This window comes from Pelodiscus sinensis, chromosome 7 (assembly GCF_052426305.1).
Source record: "Pelodiscus sinensis isolate ZL-2025 chromosome 7, ASM5242630v1, whole genome shotgun sequence".
NCBI lineage: Eukaryota > Metazoa > Chordata > Testudines > Trionychidae > Pelodiscus > Pelodiscus sinensis.
The window spans coordinates 249,190-277,155 of record NC_143058.1 but is presented as its reverse complement, the minus strand read 5'-3'; the positions used below and the strand labels follow the sequence as shown (position 1 = coordinate 277,155).

Below are 27,966 nucleotides of genomic sequence, written 5' to 3'. Positions count from 1 at the left end.
GATGCTTTAGACTAAACATTTCAGACCTCGGGAGATAGAATTGTGCTACAGGGAGAGAATGGGGGAAACTAAGACACCTGCAATGCTCAAGGCTTTTGCAGTGGCAGGGAACAGATTTGGTGAAAGGTATCTAGACTGTCCTATCAGTGAAATAAGTCTCATGTCACAGAGGAAGGGAAAAACAATCCCAATGTCCTAGCCAGTCTGAGCTGAGGGGAAATTCCTTCCCGAGCCCAGATCTGACTTTGAGTATATGAGCAAGACACGCTAGTCAGGCACATAGAACAGTAATTCCCTACCACCTCCGAACATGGGTCCATGTTGTCCAAAGTCTCCCCTCTAGTTGTGCCCAGTCTGTGATACATAAGAGGAAGGCAAAACAACAATAACCCTTCCCCCTACACACTAAAAACCACCCCTCACAACAACAGAAGACATCTAGCCAACTGCATCAGATAACTTCCTCCTTGTTCCCTTCATCCCCCAATCTTTGTGTCTTACCTAGGCAAAGATAATTTCCCACAGTCCCTTTCCAGGTCTGTACCTCCTGAGTGGATCTGCCTATATATACAACCTCTACTCTGGTCACATTGCTTCCATGTCACATGATGTGGGACTTCAGTATTTTTTGTTAAACCATCTGGCAACTCTACGTGCAGCTGCTGGGCAGAAGCTTTAATCTGGACTCCTCACCCTCTGTGCTACAGTTCTTAGAGCAAGAAGAGTGGAGGTACACTAGGTCAGAGCTACAGATCCTATACTTAATGCAGGGTGCCAAGCAGACACTCCCATCCTCATCCCTTGGCCTACGAGGCGGTGGAGAGGCATGGAGATCCCAGTTCAGTCCCTCCTCCCAAGGGATGAAAGCAAAGATCCTAGTTGCTACTCTCTGGTCTAATGGGAAAGGGTGGTGCTTGTCCTTACCAGCCCGAGGGCCTTATAGAGGCCAGGAGACCAGCAAGAGAGGGGCGAAAGCAACAAACGCAGGGCCGAAGTCAGGGAAGGGCAGCAGTAACTGCTTTTGAATGAAGTGAGCAGCAGGAGGAGTGACTGAGGGGAAGGGTGGGAATGAAGAGCGCGAGTGGCAGGGTGGGAAGAGGAGAGAAGTGAATGGCGAGGATGTGCAGTTGGGTGGGGGGAGGGGAGTGAAAGGGCTGCGTTTCTCAGTACTAAACTCGCCTCTAGTCAGGGCAAATGCTGTTCAAAGCAAAGGACTCAAGCTTTCAAAGTGTGCATCACGTGGTTCTGGCTGAGCCCATTGTTAGCCAGCTGGATGATAGACTCAAATAGTGGCCTGTTTCTCCATCTCTGTCTTTGTGTCACAGTCCCTGTGTGTGAGGATGATTCCCAGACTTGCAGGAGCCCATCAGGGTGCAGGCAAAGAGGCTAGTTAGCATATTTTATCTTTTTGGCTGTAGGGTTCATGTAGCCCAGGATATGCCTCTTACCTGACTGCTAGAAAGCAATTGTAGAAACACAGGGACTGCCATTCTGGATAAGATCAGCATGCCCCAGACCAGCTTCCTGTCTCTGGCAGCTGTCGAGGGAGGAAAGAGCAAGGAATCCCGCAATAGTCCATCAGCGAATAACCTTCCCAAAGGGGAAATCTCTTTCTAACCCTGCTAAGTAGATGTTGTGTGATGCCCAAGGGCAGGAGAAGTGACCACTTTAGGTAACGGGGGCAGCTTCCTTCCTGCTTTAATAACTCGTTGCTGGCTGGTGTGTTGGCTTTAGGAACCAGTGGATGAGGTGTCAAGCCCTTATTTGAATTGGTGATGCTTTTGGGAGCATGGGAGTCAAGCTTTACATCTGGTTACATGGCTGCTGGATCCTTGTTGTTCTGCACTATCTGCCCTACATTTAGAGACCTCGATCTTTTCCTTTTCTCTAGTTTCTGGACAGTGAGGAGGAAGTGGATGTTTACATAGACACAGATGAAGAATTCTGCAATGGTCGGGTCACCATCTTCAATGGCTCAGGACCACCGTATTTTCACAGTTATCTCTACATGAAGGGTAAGTGGCTGTAGTCCAAGCACTGAAAGAATCTTCTTCTTGAAGTGCTTGCTCATGTCCATTCCAGTAGGTGTGTGCATGATCGCGTAAGGATTTCCCCTAGCAGCATCCATCGGGCTGGCTGTGAGGCCCCCTGGAGTGGCAGGTAATATAGGTCTCTGCTGCCTTCTCCTTCTTGCTGCCAATGGTCATTGGAGGAGCACAGTCTAGTGGCTCCCTTGTGGTCGGTTGTAACCCATATGTATGGTTTATGTCATTTCAGTAGTTAGTTTAGCAGTAAGTTTACAGGGTGAGGGGGGTCCCCCTCCCCTTTCCTGGAGAAAGGAGCATGCCTTGATCTGAGGGGTGTAAGTCATGCAATAGGGAGGAGAGGTTCATCAGGCAGAGAAATGCTTGATTTTCAAGAGCTTTAAGTCCAGAACTCAGAGGGAGTGGGACTGTTGTTTGAAGCTCCTCTTAATGGAGTTGGCCCTCCACCCTCAGCCAGGACAAGAAATGGCACACAGCATTCTGGCCTTGGTGTAGGACACCTCGGCGCTGAGGGAAGGACTCCTCCAAGGAGCATCAGCACTGCTCCCCAGTCTGAGAAGCCGGTTCCAGCATGCAGCACTGCTCACGCGTCCCTGTGCTTGGGGAGGAGAGAGGGAATTCCTTTGTCCAGAGCAGTGAGGAGGATACAGTGGGGTGTGTCCCATGCTGGGACTCCCAGAACCTGGCCTTCAGATCCTGACCTCAAGGTGAGGTCCATCAAGTCTGATGCCAGTGGACTCCCTGCCTTGGGAAGAATCGGAGGAAGACCTTGATCTCCCATCCATGATGGATACCTTTGAGCCTGTACAGGACCTTGCTGCCATGGCGGCACAGTCCCCATCCCCACAGGCATGAGCACCAGTGCTGGCAGTGGCGTAAGTGCCGCACTGACGGCACCATCTCCGGCAGTGTTCATGGCAAAGATGGCAGCACTGCCCCCATCCAACTCTGGGACAAACCAGTGATGATGATGCATTGCTCTCCATTTCCTCGGCACCTCTCGCTGGCACCATCAGGGACCGCTCATTGTGGTCAGGCTCTAGTCGTGTCCTACTGCCGCTGGTACTGTTCATGTTCCTGGCACCGTCTCTGCACTTGTAGAGCAGAGGACACATCGGTACCGAAGGTAGCTTGGCCACCCCACTAGCAGGTTCCAGTAAATATCTCTTTTGAAAGTGGAAGGCAGCTTGGGTGAAAGTGATCATGAAATGAGAGCGTTCCTGATTCTAAGAGGGGGGGGGAAAGACCATGGATATCAAGGGGGCAGACTCAGGAAGCTGGTAGGTAAAGGCTCATAGGAAGCAAGACTAAGAGGAAAAACAATTGGAGACAGTTGGTAGTTTTTCAAAGGGACATTATTAAGGGCCCAAGAAGACTTCCCTAGTTATGCAGAATGAACTGGATCCCTTGATAAATTGGACCCATTTAAACAAAATAGATTTTAGTAGCCAAATTCAAAGTTGTACATCTAGAAACAAGGGATGCAGGCCATACCTATAGAATGGGGACCTGTATCCTGGAAATCAGTGACTCTGAAACAGATTTTGGTAGGGTGATCTTATTTCCCTAACCTGAATACAAGACACCTGGTAAAACTACTTGTATTCAAGCTAGTTCAACCACTGTTAGTCATACAAACGTTCTAATTAAAATCCAGTTGACTGAGCCTCTGTTAAAAAGAAATACTGTGTAGTTTGGATTCTTTTTACTTACCTTCTTATCTTTAAGGCTTTAGGGCTCACATAACACCCCCACCCCGCCACACACACACAGAGGGCGAGTGCCTATACATCTCCCCGTGGGTGGGTGACTGATCCTCCCCTCCTATCAGACAGAAAATATAGGAAAGTTTGCCCTTTTTAAAGAAAAAGTCAGGACACCTGCAGGAGGGCTTAAATACAGGACTGTCCCTTTAAAAATGGGACATCTTGTCATCCTAGATTTAGGGGTAGTGGATGATTTACACAACATGAGCAGACTTCAGTGCTCTGGCAAATGCAATCTTTAGGTGTATAAGCTGGGGAGAAGGTGCATGGAGGTGATTTGTGTGTGGTGATTTGATCTGTGTGTGATTTGATCTGTGTGTCTGCAGACCAGGGAGACGGGGAGCAAAGCAGAGCAAAGCCATGGACCCTGAGGGCAGCAGGACAGCCACGGCGCGTCTGGGCTGTCCGCTACCCGCGTGTTCCGCGGCTTTGCTCCCCATCCCCCTGGTCTGCAGACCAGGGAGACGGGGAGCAAAGCAGAGCAAAATCGCGGACCCTGAGGTCAGCAGGACAGCCACGGCACGTCTGGGCTGTCCCGCTGCCCCCGTGCTCCACGGCTTTGCTCCGGACGCTCCTCAGCGCTACTGGACCAACCCGGCAGCACCCCAGCTGCTCTGCCCCAGGCGTCCTGATTCAGCCATTGCTGGTCAGTTTCAGCAGCGGCTGAATCAGGACGCCTGGGGCAGAGCAGCTTGGGTGCTGCTGGGTTGGTCCAGTAGCGCCGAGGAGGGGCGGCGCTACTGGACCAACCCAGCAGCACCCCAGCTGCTCTGCCCCAGGTGTCCCCAAGTCAGCCGCTGCTGAAACTGACCAGTGGCTGACTACAGGAAGCCCCTGCCCCGGGCTTCCTGGAATCAGCCGCTGATCAGTTTCAGCAGCAGCTGACTTGGGGATGCCTGGGGTTCTTAAGTTGAATCTGTATGTAAGTCAGAACTGGCGCCCAGATTCAGCCGCTGTTGAAACTGATCAGTTTCAGCAGCGGCTGAATCTGGACGCCAGTTCCGACTTACGTACAGATTCAACTTAAGAACAAACCTACAGTCCCTATCTTGTACGTAACCCGGGGACTGCCTGTACACACAAAATGCATTTCGAAATAGCGTGTCCACACTGAGGGTACGTCTAGACTACATGCCTCTGGCGACAGAGGCGTGTAGATTAGACTACCCAGCATAGGAAAATGAAGCGGCGATTTAAATAATCGCCGCTTCATTTAAATTTACATGGCTGCTGCGCTGAGCCGATCAGCTGTTTGTCGGCTCAGCATGGTAGTCTGGATGTTCCACGGTCGACATCAAAGGCATTTGTCGACCTCCCAGGTAGGCCTCCTTTATTTAAATCGCCGCTTCATTTTCCTATGTCGGGTAGTCTAATCTACACGCCTCTGTCGCCAGAGGCATGTAGTCTAGATGTACCCTGAATGGGCACTGAATTGCATTGAAGGCTGGCCGGAACCAGGTCCAGCAGGGCATCAGGTCAGGAGTTTATTTGTGTGGCTGCTGCCTGAGGCTATCTAAGGCTTGTGCTTAAAGGGACCCCTAACCCAGGCAGCCGGTTCTCAGCTGTCCCTGCTTGCTTGCCTACCTCGATGAGGGACAGCAAAACATTTGTGTCTCTGCATGTTCTGGTTGCCCTCACTCAGGACACCACAGCACTCTGTAACATGGAGCCAGAGCACGTTGATGCATGCCTGGCTGCACTTTCTGCAGACTGCCATCCGGGAGGTCTGTCGGGGGGCTGTCAGCATCCAGGAGGCCCCGTGGGAGAGCTTCCACCCTGAGGAGCACTAAGAGCCTCCATGGTCTGCCCCACTGGGGGCTTGTGCTTCATTCCTCCCCCCTCATCATTCCACTTACCCTCTCAGCCCCCCTTCCTGATGTCAAATAAAATACACGTGCTTTCATGAACACAAACTGGAGGGGGGGATGAAACTGGTAAGACTGGAGAAAGGAGGTGGGAGAGGGGAAGAGAGAGGGTGGGAGGGGGAGGGGGAAACCTGGGAGGAGGGGGCTGGAAGGGGGAAGGAAGGGGAAGAAGGGGGAGGGAAAGCTCAGAGTGGGGGTCTTGTCAGACCAACTTGATTTTCATACGAACCTGCTCCTGGGTTCACATGTGGCCTTTGGTGGCCAGGCTGGCAGCTATCCTGCCATAGACGGACGCATTTCTCCATCTAGTGCGAAGATCGTGGACATTGGGCGCATCCCCCCCCAACCTAAGTAAGGTCCACCCTGATCTCCACCCTGGACCAGGAAGGCGCCCGCCTTCTCCAGACCCTGGCAGACTCCTGGGAGCTGGCAGACTGCTCCTGGGGAGTGGTGGAGGGCTGGCTGCCAGTGGCTTGCTGGCTCATGTTTTGGGGCCACTGGGTCGGGGCAGTGACTGCTGGCTCTGGACTGGCAGGCTTGGAGCTGGCACAGGCACTGTGGCCAGAGTCAACCCTTTTAAGGGCTCCGGGGAGGAAGGGAGGGAGAGGAGTGTTCTTGTTTGAGGCTGGAGTGGCCACCAGGGCACCCTGGGAAGGCTGGAGGCCTCCTATTTCGAAATAAGTGTCTACACAGCACTTATTTCAAATTAGCTATTTCAAATTTGGCGTTATTCCTCATAGAATGAGGTTTACCAAATTCAAAATAAGTGCTCCACTATTTCGAATTTATTTCTAAATAGCGGTTTGGCTGTGTAGTCGCTAATAAAGTTAATTCGAAATAACGGCTGTTATTTCAAATTAACTTTGATGTGTAGACATACTCTTACAGTCATTCTGCGCTACCTGAGGCCCAAAGGTAAAGTTGTAAATTCAGATTGAGTATTTATTCCTAAAGGACATGCCTGTCACTCTGTCACAAGATACTGGACTCACTGTAGGATATGGGCTCTGTTATGCAGACTAAATAATTGTAATGGTTCCTTCTGGTTTTTCAAACTGTGTAGAGGATCCTCTGTTCCATATGAGACCGTGTAAACAGACTTGAGCATACTGTAGTGAAAGTCCATCTGTTTTGCAAATTTGGGAAAGTAGTCGGTGTGATCTGATAGAGGAACCTCTGGTTGTACAGGCAGTCCCCGGGTTACGTACAAGATAGGGACTGTAGGTTTGTTCTTAAGTTGAATCTGTATGTAAGTCGGAACTGGCATCCAGATTCAGCTGCTGCTGAAACTGATCAGTTTCAACAGCGGCTGAATCTGGACGCCAGTTCTGACTTACATAAGATTCAACTTAAGAACCCCAGGCGTCCCCAAGTCAGCTGCTCCTGAAACTGATAAGCAGCTGATTCCAGGAAGCCCGGGGCAGAGCAACTCTGCCTCGGGCTTCCTGTAGTCAGCCGCTGGTCAGTTTCAGCAGCGGCTAACTTGGGGACGCCTGGGGCAGAGCAGCTCGGGTGCTGCTGGGTTGGACCAGTAGCGCGGCCGCTCCTCGGCACTACTGGAGCAACCCAGCAGCACCCCAGCTGCTCTGCCCCAGGCGTCCTGATTCAGCCACTGCTGAAACTGATCAGCAGCGGCTGAATCAGGACTCCTGGGGCAGAGTAGCTGGGGTGCTGCCGGGTTGGTCCAGTAGTGCCAAGGAGCGGTGCTGCGGGACCAACCGGCAGCACCCCACTTGCTCTACCACAGGCCCCGGGCTTTGCTCCACATCTCCCTGGTCTGCTGGGGGGGGCACTAGCTGCGTCCCCCCCCAGCAGACTAGGGAGACGCGGAGCAAAGCGGCGGAGGACCCGGGCCGGACCGCGGCGCCTCCAGATCACCGGACCCGCGGCGCTTCCAGATCAGCAGTCCGGCCCCAGGTCCTCCACCGCTTTGCTCCCCGTCTCCCTGGTCTGCTGGCTCCCCCAGCAGACCAGGGAGACGGGGAGCAGCTTTTCTCGCCCCAGAGGAGGCGGGCGGCGGGACCAGGCGTCCTGCTGCTCCAGTCCTCCGGGGCGAGAAAATCCCTGTTCGTAACTGCGGATCCGACATAAGTCGGATCCGCGTAAGTCGGATCCGCGTAACTCGGGGACTGCCTGTACTGCGTGTAATGGGAAGAGTTGTCGCTTCCTGATTCAGGTCTTTACAAGAATCCTGAATCCGTTATTTTACTCTGTGGTGATGGGCGAAACCTTGGAAGGTGCTAACATTTGGAGTACATAAGGGCCTGCTTCTCTGCAAATTATTCAGCTGTCTTGAAGATGAAATTTGTCAAATCTGTTTTTAGTCTCTAGTTTTTCAGTGTTTCCTGGTTTCAAGCAGGCCACAGAAACTTCAGAATGCACCTTTGTAACAGCATCTTGGTGCTTCAGACAAACATTATTTCCACAACTTCTACAAGAAAACAAAAGCAGAGGGCACTTTTCACTTCTCAGAAACTATTCACATTTGGTTCAAGATGTGATTCTGTTCTTTCTTTGGCCAAACCGTAACCTCAGCATTATTTCTATTCCACAGTTCTCAATTCCTGTCCTGTGCAGCCAGGCTGTGTTCTGAAATATTGCTCAGTTGTGTAATTCATAGAATCATAGAATACTAGGACTGGAAAGGACTTCGAGAGGTCATCGAGTCCAGTCCCTTGCCCTCATAGCAGGACCCAATACTGTCTAGACCATCCTTGCTAGACATTTATCTCACCTATTCTTAAATATCTCCAGAGATGGAGATTCCACAACCTCCCTAGGCAATTTATTCCAGTGTTTAAACACCCTGACAGTTAGGAACTTTTTCCTAATGTCCAACCTAAGCCTCCCTTGCTGCAGTTTAAGCCCATTGCTTCTTGTTCTATCCTCAGAGGCCAGGAAGAACAATTTTTCTTCCTCCTCCTTGTGACACCCTTTTAGATACCTGAAACCCGCTAGCATGTCCCCTCTCCAGTAGCCGAGGAGCCGCGCTACTGGAGCAACCCAGCAGCACCCCAGCTGCTCTGCCCCAGGCATCCCCAAGTCAGCTGCTGCTGAAACTGACCAGCGGCTGACTACAGGAAGCCCGAGGCAGAGTTGCTCTGCCCCGGGCTTCCTGGAATCAGCCGCTGATCAGTTTCAGCAGCAGCTGACTTGGGGACGCCTGGGTTTCTTAAGTTGAATCTGTATGTAAGTCAGAACTGGCGTCCAGATTCAGCCGCGGTTGAAACTGATCAGTTTCAGCAGCGGCTGACGCCAGTTCCGACTTACATACAGATTCAACTTAAGAACAAACCTACAGTCCCTATCTTGTACGTAACCCGGGGACTGCCTGTAGTTGATTAAGATATTGTACAGAACCGGTCTCAAAACAGACCCCTGCAGAACCCCATTTGTTATACCTTTCCATCAGGATTGTGAACTGTTAATAACTACTCTCTGAGAACGGTTATCCAGCCAGTTATGCACCCACCTTATAGTAGCCCCATCTAAGTTGTATTTGCCTAGTTTATTATAAGAATACCATGTGAGATCGTATCAAATGCCTTACTAAGGTCTAGGTATTCCATGTCCATTGGTATGGTATACCACAAGACTCATTATCCTATCAAAGAAAGCTATGAGATTGGTTTGACATGATTTATTCTTTACAAATCCATGCTGGCTGTTCCCTTATTATATTCCAAGTGGTTGCAGATGATTTCCTTAATTACTTGCTCCATTATCTTTCCTGGCACAGAAGTTAAACTGACTGGTTCTGTAGTTTCCTGGGTTGTTTATTCCCCTTTTTATAGATGGGCAGTATATTTGTCCTTTTCCAATCTTCTGGAATCTCTTCTGTCTTCCATTATTTTCCAAAGATGATAGCTAAAGGTTCAGATACCTCCTCTATCAGCTCCTTGAGTATTCTAGGATGCATTTCATCAGGCCCTGTTGACTTGCAGACATCTAACTTTTCTAAGTGATTTTTAACTTGTTCTTTTTTAATTTTATCTTCTAAACCTACCCCCTTCCCACTAGCATTCACTATGTTAGGCATTCCTTCATCAGACTTCTCGGTGAAGACCGAAACAAAGAAGTCATTAAGCATCTCTGCCATTTCCAAGTTTCCTGTTACTGTTTCTCCCTCCTCACTAAGCAATAGGTCTACCCTGTCCTTGGTCTTCCTCTTGCTTCTAATATATTTATAGAATGTCTTCTTGTTTCCCTTTGTGCCTTTTCTTTTCTAATCTTGCCCCTGCATTCCTGTATTGTTTGCCTATATTCAGCCTTTGTAATTTGTCCTAGTTTCCATTTTTTATGACTCCTTTTTTATTTTTAGATCATGCAAGATCTCCTGGTTAAGCCAAGATGGTCTTTTGCCACATTTTCTATCTTTCCTATGCAGTGGAATAGCTTGCTTTTGGGCCCTTCATAATGTCCCTTTGAAAAACTGCCAACTCTCTTCAGTTGTTTTTCCCCTCAGTCTTGCCGCCAATGGGAACTTACCTACCAGCTCTCTGACCTTACCAAAATCTGTCTTCCTGAAATCTATTGTTTCTATTTTGCTGTTCTCCCTTCTTCCATGCCTTAGAATCATGAACTCCATGATTTCAATATCACTTTCAACCAAGCTGCCTTCCACTTTCAAATTCTCAACCAGTTCCTCCCTATTTGTTAAAATCAAATCTAGAACAGCTTCCCCCCAGTAGCTTTTTCTACCTTCTGAAATAAAAAATTGTCTTCAGTGCAGTCCAAGAACTTATTGGATAGTCTGTGACCCGCTGTGTTAATTTCCCATCATATATCTGGATAGTTGAAGTCCCCCATCACCATCTCATCCTGCGCTTTAGATGATTTTGTTAGTTGTTTAAAAAACAATTGAGACAGAAGGATTAGACTGGAGAGATGCATGATGCTACAGATCTGATACTGTCTTGCATTTTCTCCTTTTTGCAGGGGGTCTGATGAATCCATGGAAACGGCGATGGTGTGTCCTGAAGAATGAGGCCTTCATGTGGTTCCGAACTAAGCAAGAGGCTCTGAAGTCTGGCTGGCTCTATAAAAAAGGAGGTGGCATGTCAACTCTGTCTCGCCGGAACTGGAAGCGCCGCTGGTTTGTTCTTCGAGAATCAAAGTTGATGTACTTTGAGAATGACAGTGAGGAAAAACTGAAGGGGACGATAGATATCCGAAGAGCCAAGTGAGTGAGAACAAACCCAATAAAGCTCTGACATTCTTTGCCCAGATCAGTAGTGACAAGGGCTGCTATACTAGCCTAGAAATATTGTACAGAGTTAGAAGAGTCAGAGGGTAGAGAAGGAAAATCCTGATGGGTCAACCTGCCCCTCTCTGGAGGAGCAGGACTGTAGCTATTTGAGTCCCTTTTCTAGTCTAGGGAGCAGCTACAGACTCTGGCTGAGGTTGCATAGAACACACTCACAGGAGAGGCACTAATTCAGCACATCACCCATGTGCTCTGCCCACCTCTGACTTCATCTGCCTCAGCACTATTCCAGGGTTCCTAGTGGAGTGTGATTGGGAGTGGTTTATGTTGCTGTGCCTTCTCCCAAACTGTGGTCAGATTTTTGGCAGCTACAGCCAGGCACCCCGTCTTTCACTGGTAGAAACCAGACGCTGAGTCAAGCCTCATGCTGTGTCTTATCTAGAGTACCAAGAAATAGAGCAGTAAAACGATTTACAAAATTAATCAGATTAAAAATAATCATGATTAATAGTAGATGTAATCTATTAAAAATAATAGAATAACACTTTTTAAAATGTTTGTGGATGTTTTCTACATTTTCAAATATATTGATTTAACTTACAGAATACAAAGTGTACAGTGCTCATTACAATATTCTTACTTACAAATATTTGCACTGTAAAAAGATATAAAAAGTAGTATTTTTCACCTCATCTCCTACAAGTACTGTTGTGCAATCTCTCTTTTGTGGCAGTGCAACTTACAAATGTAGATTTTTTTTTAATGTAACTGCAATAAAAATAATGTAAAACTTCAGAGCCTACAAATCCACTTAATCCTATTTCTTGTTTAGCCAATGGCTAAAACAAACATTTTTGTTTACTCTTATAGAGGATACAGCTGCCCAATTCTTATTTGCAGTATCACTTGAAAATGAGAGAGGCGTTTGCATGTGAGACAGACTCAGACCAGGTGGCTGACACATGCTAATGGAGGGAAGACATGCCTGGGTGAACAGTTTTCTCTTCCCTGATTAAACAGGACTGAGCCTAGAGCAGCATAATCGAGCAGACACCTGGTGTCAGTTCAGCTTGCTGGAAGCTACAAGTTAATCAGACACCTGCAGCTTAAGGCCTGTGGAGCCAATTGAAAAGGTTTCCTCAAGTGTGATTAAGCTCTTCTAAGAAACAAAATAAATGAGCAGTCATGGCTGGTATAAATAGTTCCACTTCACCACCACCCCTGTTTTGTATTTATTTTTATTTCCTGGCCCTTCAAATCTCTGTTTGCTGATGGGTTTAAACAAAGTATTCAGTTGGTATGCTTGCCATCTGTTTTTGCATAATTAGCTGTACAGCTCTTTAAAGGGGCAATCAGAAATTCTTTTTATTGACCAAGGAAATTCTTGTGCCTCGAGGAAAGTGTTGATGTGCCAGGCACCATTCCTTTCTGTTCCTGCAGTGACTGCTACAGCCTGAAAAGCCAGGCATGTTGAGCAAATATGAGGCTTATGGCAATTTTTTAGCTTGCTGTTCACTGTGTTACAGGGAGATTGTGGATATTCATGAGAAGGAAAATGCTCTGGATATTGTGACTGAGGACAGAATTTACCACATTGTGGCAGAGTCACCAGAAGATGCCAGGTACAAGAGGGAATTTATTATCCATCATCATTCATTACTGGGTTTCTCCCATGCTGCTACTGCAATGCACCTTAACTCCTCCCTGGAAAGTCCATGAATTTTCCTCTGCTGGGATGAGAAGGGATTTGTTCCTGAGCGTCATTCCACACTGCTCTAACAGCAGATGTCATCTGGGGATTCCCCATTTCCAGAAAATTCAGTCTGTGTTTACGCAGTTCAAGGGGCTTCTTCCCATTGTGCTCTCTCTTAAGCATATGTTACCTATCACCTCTGTAATATGACCTAAGTTAAGCATAACTTGGTAAGAACTGTTTTTTATGCTACACTTTATAGCTGGAATGTGTAATAGCTGATTTATATGTTAAATGAAATCCCAGATGAACAACGCCAGCCATTCATTGTCTCTGTAAATGATTGAGGCAACCTACAAAGGGACTTTTCTTTTATCCCAGAGTTGGCATGAAAGCTGCAGTTTATCAGAATCTGCAGAGTCATCTGATAAAACCTCAGCAATGTAAACTCAGAGAGTGAGACTCCTATTCTTCCCTTCTGACATCCTCACTTGTGTCCGCCCCTGGCCTTACCATAGCAGCATGCATTCCAAGCAAGAGGAAAGCATCTACATTTGCTGTTGTTTTAGGGCTTGTTAGTGACACATCTACAAAACCCAGATGCTTCTTATCTGAAGCTTAGAGTGGGATACGTTATTTGCTGGCTCTCCAGGAGTGATTTACTCTCAAGCCTTGTGTCTAGAGCCAAGGACCCCTGTTACAGCCAAGTAACTTGACATCCTTCCCTTTCTGTTAAATCCTGAAACGGACCAGTTGGAAAAGATCTGATTTGAGGGTTTGAACTTGGATCAGGTTAAGGAGCTAGTCCAAGACATTTTCTGGGAGTTGAGACAGGTCAGAGCTCTTCCCTGGAATGAGTACCAGCTAGTCTTGCCTTCCCATTGCTTACGTATCCACTGATGGGTGTACATCGTATAACCCACACTAGCCATGGGGAGCTGGATTGTGTGGGAATAGTAGCACAAGGGATTGGTAAGGCCAGGTATCTGGGAGCATATATAGACGTTCCAGGAGAAAAGTTGATCTTTCACCAGGATCAGAGGGCCGAGGCACTTCTGGAGAGTTGCAGGGAAGAAGTGAGTGAAATAATTCTCCCTTTGGATAGTGGGTTTCGTTTCCTTCTCAAGCTAATCGCCTTCTGGAGTCTAGTTTCACTGCATAAATCCTAACAGTGGTTTTGTTCTGATTGTCAGTGGTTGGTTTAATGTCCTGAGCCGAGTGCATAGTGCCACAGCGCAGCAGCTGAGAGAAATGCAAGATGAACAAGCCAATCCGAAGAATGCTGTGGTGAGTTATTAGTGAGCTGGGTTCTTGGCAGGTTGGCTGTGTAGAGCCATTAATGCTCAGTCAATCTTGTGAAGGTGTTTCCAGCTCAGTGTTGACACAGGTCTTGAGCAGTGTAAGTAAGCAATGCACTGTTGCCTTGGGCAGAGCAATTTACAGACAGGCAGACTCCAAAAGGTTTAGAAAAGGGCAGAACAGAGACAAGGAATCCTTGGCAGTTTGAATGGGGCAAAGTGAGTTGCATGATTGTGGTCCTCGTTGACTTGGGGAGCCCATACAGGGTTTGGAGTGCAGTAAATACAAGGGGAGGAGATTTGCATAAAGAGAATAAGAATATATTTTCAGTTTGTTTGGAGACTGGGAGGTAGAGATGCATTTTTTCTAGAGCTTCATGATGCAGACTGAAAATAACAGCTCTTGTGTGGAGTCGCCCCCACCCTTTCTATCAGCAGAAAGTAGACGTCTGCCTTGGAGCCTCCTTTCCCTCTCCTTGACTTGCTGTCATAAAAGCTGATGGAATTTCAAAGCAAAGTTTTGGTTCTTGATTTTTATCGGGAATGAAAATGTTTCTGCTGCAGGATGTGCATTGTTGATAAATGTCTCTCTCCCTGTGAAGGGAACCCTGGACGTGGGCCTCATTGACTCTGTCTGTGCCTCGGACAGTCCAGACAGGTAGGAATAAGCTGCATTGTAACTACATCATTGCCTTTCAGATTGGTTCTTTGGGGCAGGGCTCCCTCTACGCTGCAGCTTCACAGGCGATTCATCAGCCCTGCCCAGTCAGAGGTTCAGGGCTCCTGCACAGCGCTGACTGACTGGGTGGTGCTGATTAATCCCCTGTGAAGCTGTGCTGTTGTGCAGCTTACAGGGAACGCTGGCCTGCCTGATTTTGTTTTAGCCCATGGATTAGCACATCATCAGCACCAAACTTGTGTTGCCACCAAAAATACAAACTCACTCCATCCAGATTCTCCCATGTCCCGTTTCACTGCCATAACCCTCAGGCTATAGAGTCAGTTTCACTAAGTTTTGCACATGTCCACTGATAGAAACTAATGCCTCTTGGGAATTTAGGGATGAACAAGGGTTGGGAGGCAGCTGAGCAGGGGTTCCGAGGATCTCAGTGGCTCCCCAAGTGGTGAGTTAGGAGTACAGAGGTGACTTTACTGCTGTAAATGGTGTTGGCGAGACTGTCACTACAATACTACATCCACATCAGCATTTTTAAAAGGGTGCAGAAACATTGGGGAGTGGAAAAAAAAGAGCTACAAAAATTCTTTGAGGGCTGGAGTACTAGGTCCTAGAAGACACTTTGATCTATTGGAGAAAAGCGTAAGAACCAATGGCTGGAATCTGAAGCCGCACAAATTCAAATTAGGAATAAGGCACCTTTTTTTACAGCGAAGGTAATTAACAATTGAAACAAACAGCCAAGAAAAGTGGTGGATCCCTTTCTCCATCTGTGATGTCTTCATATCAAAAGTGGATACCTTTCTGGGAGAAATGCTTTAGTCAAACACAAGTTGCTGGGTTCCATACAGGGAAAATTGGGTGAAATCTGCTCTATATGGTAAAGAGGGAGGTCAGAGTAGGTCAGGGGTTCTCAAATTTCATTGTACTGCCATCCCCCTTCTGTCAGTAACAATTACTACAATACCCCATGAGGTGGGATTGAAGCCTGACCCTGCCCAAACCCCCTCCCTGCCCCATGTACAATTACTTGGGCTTCAAGATCTTAATTTTGTAGATTTAGCAAAAACAGCTTTGCTAAAGAGAAAAGATTAGGCTGGTCACTCAATCCGTCTTCATGGCTCAAAATCCATTCAGAATTGGATTTGTGAACCATACTCCAAAATGTTAATCAAGATCCTATGCTACAAGCATAATATCCTCAAATAGTTAACAATGTGAACAATAACAATACATGAGAAATTCCATGTCCGTGTCTGATCACCCAGTATTTTAGTCGATCAATGGTTCTCAAGCCATGGGTCACAGAACATTAGCAAACTCTTCCTAATGGTGTGTAGAACCTACTAGTCCCTTGGGCCAAGACCCACACAGGGTCTCAGGCTTTGTGGAGCACCACATAGCTTTCTTGGCAACTAAAGTTAGGTGCTGTGATTCTCAGTGTCGTGGAGTTTGAGTTAGGCACCGAGACTCCTCTGTGATGAGTGGAGACGGAGAAAGCTTACACTTGAAACCACCAACCCAGTACCTAGGTAGGGAGCCACCTAAATTAGCCAGAGTGCTACGTCCCTCCTCCTCTCAAAGATAGGTGCCTCTCTCTGCTTGTGATCCAGACAGGAGGAGAGAGGCATCTGACCACGTAAGTCACATGTGGGGCCAGAAACAAAACATCTGGGGGCAGGAGAGGTAAGGTAGACCTTATTTAGACCAGTGGCTAGGGTAATTACCCAAGCTGTTTCAGGGGGTAGCTGAGTTAGTCTGTACAGAAAAAAACAACAAATGGTCTGGTAGCACTTCTGCCTTCTCTCAGATGAGTGCCTTCATCAATAAAGATTCATTCTAATTTTTTCTTGAGCCTGGTTAATATTTAACTAGTTAATTGTTTAATTAAAGTGGAACAGCTTCACTAGGCCAGAGTGAGGAGGACTCACATCAGAATATCCCATAGCCTAGAGGTTAGTGTACTCACTTGAGAGGTGGTAGGCCCCGGTTCAAATTCCTTCCCCTCCTCGGGGGGGGCAGGGCTTAAGCTGAGGATCTCCCACATCCTGTGTCCGTATCCTAACTCCTAACCATCAGACTCAAAGCTCTGAGGGAGCTCTGTCTCCTCAGTTGTTCTGTGTGGGTTTCCCTAAAGGGCCCAGGGGCTAGCTGAGTGTGCCTAGCAGTTCTGTTCTTGCATGTGGCTTAGGCAAACAAACACCTATCTTCCCCACTCTGAGGTGTTCTGGGACCTAGGCAGGAGATTGGCCCTGGGCACCAGAGTGAGGCTGCAGTGCACATGTTCAGAGACAGAAATGTAGGTGTTAAGCAACTTCAGGTACCTAAAAGACTAGGCAGTAACTGTGCAGGAGTTGAGTGGATCACAGCAGTGCCTGAAAAGAGGAGTGAGAATCATGGTCCAGTCCCCTGCCCTCCTGGCAGGACCAGGCACCATCTAGATCATCCATGACATCCCTGCTTACCTAACCTGCTCTTAAAAATCTCCAATGATGGAAATTCCACAGTTTTAACCACCCTGACAGTTGGAAGTTTTTCTTAATGTCCTAATGTTCTCGGTTGTCCTTAATGGTAGTCTTAGAGGTAGCTCCCCAGCTGACAGGAATTGTCATAGTTCCACGTACTTCATCAGAGCTAGCTCAGTTTACACCAGCTGAAGAGCTTCCACCTAAGACACCTTTCTTTGTCCTTGGAGGAATTCTGTGTTGCTCACTAAAGTACTAAGGTGTCAGTTCTCAGCTTCTGCTGCACCAAGCTGTGGGACTGGAGGGAGGATGACAGGAGTTCATGGAGGCACTTTTACGCTGTGATGATTGGTGTGCGCTACACATATCATGCAAGCTGAGTACGCCCCTCTCACCTATTGGTAATCCAGTCTGGGAGGGCTCTTTCCCCTGTTTAAACAATCCCCCAACTCTCCCTCGTATGTTTTCCATAGGTTTGAATGGCACTGCTCATGCTCAGGCAGAGGGCGGATGGTTAAAGGTGAAGGCTCTGGCTAAGCTGGCCCTTTGGCAGAGGAAGTAATAGTTGAAGAGAGGTGCTCTGGCTCAGTGGTACTTTTGTTCCAGATGTGGATCTGATAATGACCAGTTTTAATTCTCATGTTTTCTCAAAGGCCAAATTCCTTTGTGATCATCACAGCAAATCGAGTGATTCACTGTAACAGCGACACCCCAGAGGAGATGCACCACTGGATCTCACTCCTACAGAAACCCAAAGGCGAAGCCAAGATTGATGGTCAGGAGTTTCTTGTCAGAGGTAAAAGGAAACATGCCTCATAGCCACATGCTGCACGTAGACTCAGAGAACGCACAGCCAGCGTGGCACAGAGGGAGATCCAAGTGGGGTTGGGCTAGGTCACTGACAGACACACATAGAGGTCTAGTCTAATAGGACACATAGAGGTTGGTATTTCCAGTCTTGTAAATAGCATGTTCTTCTTTGAGTGTTTGCTCGCAGCATTTGGACATGCTCATCACATGCACCTGTGCCAGAAGTTTTTTTTAGCAGTGCCTGTAGGGGAGCACCTCTAGTGACCCTTAGAATGGTGTTTCCCTGGTGTGAGATACGGGGCGCTGCATGCTCCCCCCATCCTCAGTTCCTTCTCGCTGCCTGTAACGGTGCATCGAAACAGCTCTGCTCCAGCCTGGGCTTTTCTCTTCTCCCCATTGCCCATAGTACTAGAGTAGCTGGTCCCCTTTGAAACTTGCACCCGGATCGGGGCATGCCTCCATCCTCAGGATTTAAACCTTGTGATTCTTGCAGTCGGTCTGTGTCAGCTGCAGCCCCCATAGGCACTGCCTGCCCTGCCTCGGTGAAGCACACGTCAGCGACAGGTGCAAGATTTGAAAGCCCTTCAAACCTATGACTAAGCTTGAGTGGGACACTCGACGTTGTGACTCCTCATGACATGAGTCCTACCCCTGGCACTGTTGCATTGATTTGAGTCTGTGCTGGACTCCCAGGGCTCAGTGCATAGCGCCCCAGCATCACCATGCACCAGTCGGCACCGCGCCCCTTCCCAGACCCGACGAGGAGCCAAGGAGAGCGGCAAGGGGCCGCTTGTCCCCAGCTCTGAAAAAGGGGGTAAGGCGGCAGACAAGTGCAGATCCATGTCGGGCAGCTCCCAGTCTCTGTTGATCTTGTGGTGCCTGCCGCAGAGCAGAGCAGAGCAGAGCACTCCAGCCCACTGCATCCCTCCCTCCCTGAACAGCGGGCCTCTACGTCAGATGCCGGAGGCCCTGCAGACTGCACAGGAGGTACTGTCTCTGCCAGTACAGGCATCCTAGGCCTCCACGACTCCACATTCTGGGTGTAGAGTCGGGCTCGGCACAGTGGGCTCCCCTCTGCATTAGCACTGGGCTCTGCAGAGTGAAAGGCACCTCTCACCAGCCCACGATCACCAGGAGACAACCCAGGAAAGGCCAACCCTGTTTATCCCTGGGTTCCAAGACACGGCTCGTGGCATGGCTCCCTGATGCAGGAGTATGGATCCTTGGAGGCACATGCTCTGCTCATCACATGAGAGCATCGGTTCCATCAGATGCCAGCCCATGTGAGCTGTGCAGCCTCCTGCAAAGGTGCCCCAGCTATGGGCACCGGTCACGCTCTGCCTCACGCTCTAGGCTGTGGTCCCTGCACCACTTGAGAAGTGCTAGGTGTAGGTTGCTGGCCGCAGGTCGTCCTGCTCTGCCATCCGCAGCTGCTGCCGGAGCATTCAGGCTCTAGATCCTCTACCCTGGACTTGTGGTCTCAGGCTTGGCACTGCTCCCACCGCACCTCTACAATCTCCCGATTGCCAAGTGATGGCACAAGGACTGTAGCCCATCTTCAGTCCAGGGCTCCAACCTGGACAAACCCCTTCTGGCAGGACCTCTGGCAAAGATGGAGCCACAGGAGGTACAATGGCACCAGGGTCCATTGCCGGCTCCATGGTACCACTGGTCTTCCTGGAGATCTTGCTCATCCATTTCACATGGCCCAGTCAGGAACTGGAGTTTCAGACAAGCACGTGGCTTGAGCCCTCAATGGCGGTGTCTCCTTGAGCCCCACAAGAAGAGGCAGCACCAGTGCCCACACTGGATGTGGGGCCCTCTTCCTCCTCATCCCTGCTGGAGGCTATCATGGCCCCTCCCCTCCCGTCCCGTAGTAGGACATCAAGGCCCACCAAGAACCACTGAAGAGGTTAGCCTCCATCCTCAGCTTGATGGCAGAAGAGCTAGGGGCACCGCCTGGTACCTTGTTCAACGTCCTATCGGCTGCAGCAGTGGCCAGAGTGGCACTACCGATCCATGGGGGGCTGGCATGCACATCGCACATCCTGCAGCAAGCCCCATCCCTCCTGACCCCTGTCTTTAAGCAGGCAGAGTGCAAGTAAGTTTTCATCCCTCCAAGGGTGTCACACCTATGCTCCCACCCAACCCCAACTTCTTGGTGGTGGGGGCCGTGAACCACAGGGAGCATTACAGGAAAGCTGTGACAACCCCTAAAAATAGAGATGCCAGGAGCCTGGAACTATTTGGACAAAGAATGTATTCATCCTCCAGTTTTCAGCTGAGTGGCAAAGCATCAGATGCTCTGGAGGAGGTACAACTTTAGCTTGTGGCACTGCTGGAGAAGGGCATGGTAGCCAGAACGGCTCTTCAAGTGGCCTCTGTTGCTGCAGATGGAGGTGTTTGAACCGTGGCTTCCACGATCTCTATGCAGTGTCGTGGCTTCTTCTGTCTGGCCTCTCAACTGAGGCCCAGAACTTGCTGCAAGATCTTCTCTTCTGCAGCAAGGCCTTGTTTGTGGAGCAGACAGGCATTAAGCGTCACAGTCTGAAGGACTCTCGAGCGAGACTGAGGACACTTGGCCTTTATAACCTGGCCCTCCTGGCACCAAGGGAGCCAACCCTGCCAGGAGCCTTCTCATAAATCATTCAAACCCTATCAAATGTGCCCCTCTGGCAGCCAGGCTTATCCAAGGGCAAATAGGCTAGCAAGAACGGGGGGCGACCTGCCAGTCTGCCTGAAAGATTCAGGTTCCCTTCCCTTCTCCAACCACCTTTCCTGTTTTTTCTGGCATGTGCCAGGTTCTCAGTTCCACCTCCAAAGGGCACACCTTTTAGTTATTCTCCACCCTGCCTGCCTGCTCCCTGGCCTCATGCACCTTCTCAAACAGGAGGTGCACCAGCTCCTTTGCTCGGGAAGCAGTGGAAGTTGTCCTTGTGGAGTTCAGGAACAAAGGTTTCTACTCCTGGCACTTTCTGATCCCTGCAGCAAAAGGTCTCCGACCCATCCTTGATTTGAGACCTCAACTAGTAACTAGCACGGCTGAAGTTCCGCATGGTTTCCTTTTCCTCCATCATCCCCTCCGTGGATCCCAGAGACTGTAACGCTGCCCTCAACCTTCAGGACACGTACTTCCACATCTCCATTTTCGAGGGCCACAGGCACTTCCTCCACTTTGTGGCAGGTCAGGAGTGTGGTTGTTTGCAGTCCTCCTGTTTGGCCTCTCAGCAACTCCAAGGTTTTCAGCAAGTGCATGTCGGCAGCAGCGGCTTACCTCCAGCATGCGGGCATCCAAATACTTTTAGAGCTCCATGGCTGGTTGGTCAAAGGCAGCTCCAGGTCCCAGGTGTGGAGTCGTGTTGCCAGATGTGCTCGTGAACGTCCACGCTAGCACAGTAGAGAGGACAGAGTTCATCCGAGTGATACTGGACGCCAAGATTGCCAGGGTGTCCCTCCACAGAGACGGGTTCCAGGCTCTGGCAGATCTCATCACAGGTGTTGCCAGTGACATTGTCAAGAATGTGTCTGTGCCTCTTGGGCCACGCGGTGGCATGTACCTACGCCATCCAGCTGACCAGACTCCACATGCACCCTATGCAAATGTGGCTGGGATCCGTCTTCGCACAGGGAGTGGCTGGACAAGGCTTTTAATAAAAAAAACTCAGTAATAGCAGAGGATTTCAGCTATCCCCATATTGACTGGGTACACGTCACCCCAGGACGGGATGCAGAGATAAAATGTCTCAATACCTTAAATGACTGCTTCTTGGAGCAGCTGGCACAGGAACCCACAAGGGGAGAGGCTATTCTCGATTTAGTGCTAAGGGGTTCAAGAGGTAAATATAATTGGACCACTTGGAAGTAGTGACCATAATGTAATAAAATTTAACATCCCAGTGGTGGGGAAAAATACCTCAGCAGCCCAACACTATAGAATTTAATTTCAGAAAAGGGAACTATGGAAAAATGAGGAAGATAGTTAAACATAAATTAAAAGGTACTATAACAAAAGTAAAATCTTTGCAAGCTGCATGGAAACTTTTCAAAGACACCATAATAGAGGCCCAACTTAAACGTATACCCCAAATTAAAAAACACAGTAAGAGAACCAAAAGAGTGCCTCTGTGGCTTAACAACCAAGTAAAAGAAATAGTGACCAATAAAAAGACATCTTTTAAAAAGTGGAAGTCAAATCCTAGTGAAGAAAATAGAAAGGAGCATAAACTTTGCCAGATGAAGTGTAAAAATATAATAGGAAAAGCCAAAAAGGAGTTTGAAGAGCCGCTAGCCAAACACTCCAAAGGTGGTAATAAAATGTTTTTTAAGTACATCAGAAGTAGGAAGCCAGCTAAACAACCAGTGGGGCCCTTGCACAATCGAGATGCTAAAGGAGCACTCAGAGATGATAAAGTCATTGCAGAGAAGCTAAATTAATTCTTTCCTTCTGTCTTCACGGCTGAGGATATTGGGGAGATTCCCAGACCTGAGCCGTTCTTTTTAGGTAACAGATCTGAGGAATTGTCTCAATCTGAGGTGTCATTAGAGGAGGTGGTGGAACAAATTGATAAACTTAACAGTAACAAGTCACCGGAACCAGATGGCACTCACCCAAGAATTCTAAAAGAACTTAAATGGGAAATTGTGGTTAACCTATTCCAGTGGTCCCCAACGCGGTGCCCGCGGGCGCCATGGCACCCACCGGGGCATTTATGTGCGCCCGCCTAGTGACCAGGGCCAGCCCGAGCCATTCTTGTGCCTCGGGCACGCGGCGCATGCGTGGCCCCGCCCCCGCCCAGCCGCGCAGCCCCAAAAGGTTGGGGACCACTGACCTAACCTTTAAATCAGTTTCCATACTTAATGACTGGAAGCAATCTGACACCAATATTTAAAAAGGACTCTACAGGTGATCCTGGCAATTACAGACTGGTATGTCCAATGTCAGTACCGGGCAACGTAGTTGAAACCATAGTAAAGAATAAAATTGTCAGATACATCGATGAAAATAATTTGTTGAGGGAAAGTCAACATGGTTTCTGTAAAGGGAAATTATGCCTTGCTAATCTGCTAGAGTTCTTTGAGGGGGTCAACAAACATGTGGACAAGGGGGATCCAGTAGATATAGTCTACTTAGATTTCCTGAAAGCCTTTGACAAGGTCCCTCACCAAAGGTCTTAAGCAAAGTAAGTTTTCATGGGAAAAGAGGGAAAGTCCTTTCATGGATTGATAACTGGTTAAAAAACAGGAAACAAAGGGTAAGAATAAATGGTCAGTTTTCAGAGTGAAGAGAAGTAACTGGTGGGGTACCCCAAGGCTCTGTCCTGGGACCAATCTGGTTCAACTTATTTATAAATGATCTAGAGAAAAGGGTCAAAAGCGAGGTGACAAAATTTACAGATACCACCAAACTGCTCAAGATAGATAAGACCAAAGCAGACTGTGAAGAGCTTCAAAAAGATCTCACCAAACTAGGTGATTGGGCAACAAAATGGCAAATGAAATTTAATGTGGATAAATGTGAAGTAACACACATGGGAAAAAATAATCCCAATTATACGTACAATATAATTGAGACTAATTTAGCTACAACTCCTCAAGAGAGAGATCTTGGAGTCATTATGGATAGTTCTATGAAAACATCCATTCAGAGTGCATTGGCAGTCAAAAAAGTGAATAGAATGTTAGGAATCATTAAAAAAGGGACAAAAAACAGGACTATGTAGTACTTTAAAGACTAACAAGATGGTTTATTCTTTGTTAATCTTTAAAGTGCTGCATAGTCCTGTTTTTTGTTTCAGCTACCCCAGACTAACACGACTACGTTTCTATCGCTATTAAAAAAGGGATAGAGAATAAGACAGAAAATATCTTAATGCTTCTATAGAAAATGATAGTACACTCCCATCTTGAATACTGAGTACTGATGTGGTCGCTTCATCTCAAAAAAGATATATTGGCATTGGAAAAGGTTCAGAGATGGGCAACAGAAATGATTAGGGTTTGGAATGGATCCCATATGAAGAAAAATTAAAGACTTGGACTTTTCAGCTTAGAAAAGAAGAGACTAAGGGGGGATATGATAGAGGTCTATAAAATCATGACTGGTGTGGAAAAAGTGAATAAGAAAAAGTTATTTACATATTCCCACAATCTAAAAACTAGGGGGTCACCAAATGAAGTTAATAGGCAGCAGGTTTAAATCAAACAAAAGGAAGTTTTTCTTCACTCAGCGCATAGTCAACCTGTGGAGCTCCTTACCAGAGGATGTGGTGAAGGCCAAGGACTTTAACAGAGTTAAAAAATAGCTAGATAGATTCATGGAGGTTAGGTCAATCAATGGCTGTTAGCCAGGATGGGTAGGAATGGTGTCCCTGGCTTTTGTTTCTCTGGAGGTGGGTGACAGGGGAGGGATCGCGTGAGGATTACTTGTTGTGTCCCCTGTCTCTGGGGCATCTAGTATTGGCCACTGTCTGCAGACAGAATACTGGGCTGGATGGACCATTAGTCTGATCCAGTATGGTTGTTCTTATGTTCTTACCATCCCCAATCCCATACTTGTCTCCTTCCAGTTGTGGGGAACATGCTCTATGGAGTCCCATTCCAGAGCCGCTGCCCTGCTGTTGAGCTGATAATGGACATGTCAGACGTCAGGGGAGGAGCCCATCTCAGGGATACCAGGACCCAAGGCATGTGGTCCCCAGAAGAGGTGGGCCTGCACATCAGCATCAAAGAACTTCGGATAGTGCATCTTGTGTGCAAGGCCTTTTGCCCCCACCTAACAGGCAAAGTGATCAGAGTTGTCACAGACAACGCAGCCTTGAGGGTTTGTAGCAACAGACAGGGAGGAGCCCATTGTGTGGCCCTGCCAGGAGGCCTTCACACTGTGGGATTTCTGTATCATGCACGATATCTATCTGGAAGCTTAGGAGCCCCAACTTCTCTCACAGACTTCTCCTCTTACTATCAGTGACGCTGCATGCAGAGGTCACCCACATGGTCTTCCAGAGCTTGAGCACTTCTTGGGTGTACCTGTTTACAACCAGGAAAAACCACTGCGGCTCCCTATTCTGTTCAAAGTGTGGTCTGGGTGCAGGCTGCATCTTGGACACCTTCCTCTTGTCATGCAGGGGAGATCTGGTCTAAGTGGTTCCCCTCGTTTCTGCTCTTCATCAAGGTCCTACAGAAAATCAAAAAGAACAAGGCCACAGTCACTATGATAGCTCCAGTATGGCCCCATCAACATTGGTGTGGGGCCCCGTCAAACCTTGGCGTGCTCCGACCAAAGCCGCTGCCGTTATGCCCAGGCCTCCTGGCCCGGGACTGCAGCCATCTCCTAAACCCCAACCTCGTGTCTCTGCACTGAATGGCTGAATCCAGAGGAACAGACCTGCTTTGAGGGCATTCACCACGTCCTTCCTGAGAGCAAAAACTACACAGCTAAGTGGACAAGGTTTGCACGTTGGGTGCTGGGCAATGGCGTCTCCCTGATGATGGACCTGATCCAATCGAATTTACATGACCTGTTTCATTTGAAGAACCAGAGTTTGGCACACTCCTCTAAGGTGCACCTGGCTGCCATTTTTGCCTTCCAACCCCTGTTGCAGGACCACACAGGCCTCTCCTGCAATATAGTGGGCAGGTTTCTTAAGGATCTAGAACAACTTTTTTCTGTGGTCAGACCCACAGTATCTTCATGGGACTTGAACCTAATAATGTAGACTCATAGGGCCCCTGTTTGAACCACTGGCCACGTGCTCTTGGTCACACAAATCCTGGAAGGGAGCCATCCTTCTAGTGATAGTGTTGGCTAGATGAGTTTCAGAGCTTTGAGCCTTGACTTTGGAGCCACCATATATGATTTTCCATAAGGACAAGGTTCAGCTCTGTCCCCATCCAGCCAGAGAATGTGATGAAGGCAAGAACTGTAACAGAATTCAAAAAGAGCTCGATAGATTCATAAAGGTTAGGTCCATCAATGGCTATTAGCCGGGATGGGTAGGGATAGAGTCCCTGGCCTCTGTTTCTCTGGAGGTGGGTGACAGGGGAGGGATCATGTGTCGATTACCTGTTGTGATCCCTTCCTCTGGGGCAATGGTCCCCCCGGGCGTCTGGGGGCGGGGCCGCGGCCGCTCATGAGCCACGTGCTTGGGAGTGGGGCCAAGCATGCGCCACGCACCCGGGGCCGGCACCGGCATGTGCCGCGACCCTGGGCAGGGGCCACCCAGGTGCCACGCGCCCGGGGCCAGCACCGGCATGAGCCGCGCCCCTGGGCAGGGGCTGCCCAGGTGCCACACACCCAGGGCCGGCACCGGCATGTGCCGCGACCCTGGGCAGGGGCCGCCCAGGTGCCACGCGCCCGGGGCCAGCACCGGCATGTGCCGCGACCCTGGGCAGGGGCCGCCCAGGTGCCACGCGCCCGGGGCCAGCACCGGCATGTGCAGCGACCCTGGGCAGGGGCTGCCCAGGTGCCACACGCCCGGGGCCAGCACCGGCATGTGCCGTGACCCTGGGCAAGGGCTGCCCAGGTGCCACACACCCAGGGCCGGGACCGGCATGTGTTACGACCCCGGGCAGGGGATGCCCAGGCGCTGTGCGCCCTGGGGCCGACACCGGCATGTGCCGCGTACCCGGGGCCAGGACCAGCACCAGCATGTGCTGTGATCCCAGGCAGGGGCCGCCCAGGTGCTGCATGCACGGTGCTGGCACCGGCATGCGCCGCAACCCCGGGGCAGGGGCCACCCATGCGCCCGGGGCTGGCACCTGCCGCACGCCCGGGGGCGGGGCCAGCCCAGATTGCTCTGAGGGCGCATATAAATGGCCCGGCGGGCACCATGGTGCCCGCGGACACCGCGTTGGGGACCACTGCTCTGGGCCATCTGTATTGGCCACTAGGCTAGATGGACCTTTGGTCTGACCCAGTATGGCCGTTCTTATGTTCTACAGAAAGTGGTGTCAGCTTTCCATTTAGACAAGGACATTTTCCTACTGGTTCCCAGTTCCAATTCCCACTTTTCAAGTGAGGAGAAGTGCTGGATGTTGGAAGTGCAGCGGGCCTTGGCCTTTTACCTAGAGAGAACTAGGCCATTCCAGAAATCCACCCATCTGTTCATCTCCATTGCTAACCAAGTGAGGGGTCAGCCAGGCTCTAGCCAGAGAATTTCAAACTGGATCCCTTTGTGAATCTGCACCTGTTACTTTGCATTTGTCCATATTCAGTTTCATCTTATTTGCCTCAGTCCATTTCTCCAGTTTGTCCAGATAATTTTGAATTATAACGCTGTGCTCCAGAGTACTTGCAATCCCTCTGTTTGGTGTCATCCTCAAATTTAATAAGCGCACTTTCTATGCCATTATCTAAATTGTTGATGAAAATATTGAACAGAGTGAGTCTCAAAAGTAATCCCTGCGGAACCCCACTCATACCCTTCCAGCATGACTGTGAACCATTGATAACTAGTCTCTGGAAACAGTTATCCAACCAGTTATGCATAAGGCGCCACACGGGATTTCAAAGCCGCAGTGCCACATGGAGCCCAGGGTCAGCAGCAGAGGGATTCCCCAGCTGACCCCAAGCTCCATGTGGTGCTGCCGCTTTGAAATGCTGCATGCAGCGTGGGCCAGCTGGGGACCCCAGGCTGCACACAGTGTTTCAAAGCATCATATCCTGGGCTCCACACGATGCTGCTGCTTCGAAATGCCGCGAGCAGCCCGGGCCAGCTTGCCCCAGACTGTACACGACATTTCATAGCAGCAGCTCCATGTGGAGCCCAGGGTCTGGTCCTGGGCTCCATGCGGTGCTTCCACTTTGAAGTAGCCCCTCTTTTCTCCCCTCCGCCCCCCGCTGCCTCTTTCTGATAGAGACAGCAAGGGGAGGAAGCGACTAGTCAACTAGCCAGTGGTGAGTAGATTTCAGCCGGTTTCCCCGTTCGCCCACAGTGCGGGTCTTGTGCATGCGCGGTGCAGGGCTGGCGAGTGGTTTTCTCCGCGATCGTCGAGCCATGCCAATACGCATTTGCTTATTGGATAATCAGCTAGTAATTCACATCCCCAAACTACTCCAGATGGACATGCCAGTTTATTACCGGTAGCATCCGTAGTGTGCTCAGTGAGGGACATTAACTAGGCTATGGAGGATATTTGCCCTT

The 27,966-nt window shown here is 49.2% G+C and overlaps 1 protein-coding gene across 6 annotated transcripts in view; it reads left to right on the top strand.

Annotated features, from left to right (window-relative positions):
• Window positions 1-27,966, top strand: part of LOC102447238 (unconventional myosin-X-like) — a 316,165-nt gene that overhangs the window by 211,855 nt on the left and 76,344 nt on the right. For all 6 annotated transcript variants that reach the window (XM_075914469.2, XM_089779563.1, XM_089779562.1 and 3 more), the window contains 6 exons: window positions 1,892-2,015; window positions 10,615-10,858; window positions 12,409-12,504; window positions 13,769-13,862; window positions 14,476-14,531; window positions 17,668-17,810. In XM_075914469.2, coding sequence (XP_075770584.2) covers window positions 1,892-2,015; window positions 10,615-10,858; window positions 12,409-12,504; window positions 13,769-13,862; window positions 14,476-14,531; window positions 17,668-17,810 — 757 coding nt within the window. The remainder of the gene's footprint in view (window positions 1-1,891; window positions 2,016-10,614; window positions 10,859-12,408; window positions 12,505-13,768; window positions 13,863-14,475; window positions 14,532-17,667; window positions 17,811-27,966) is intronic.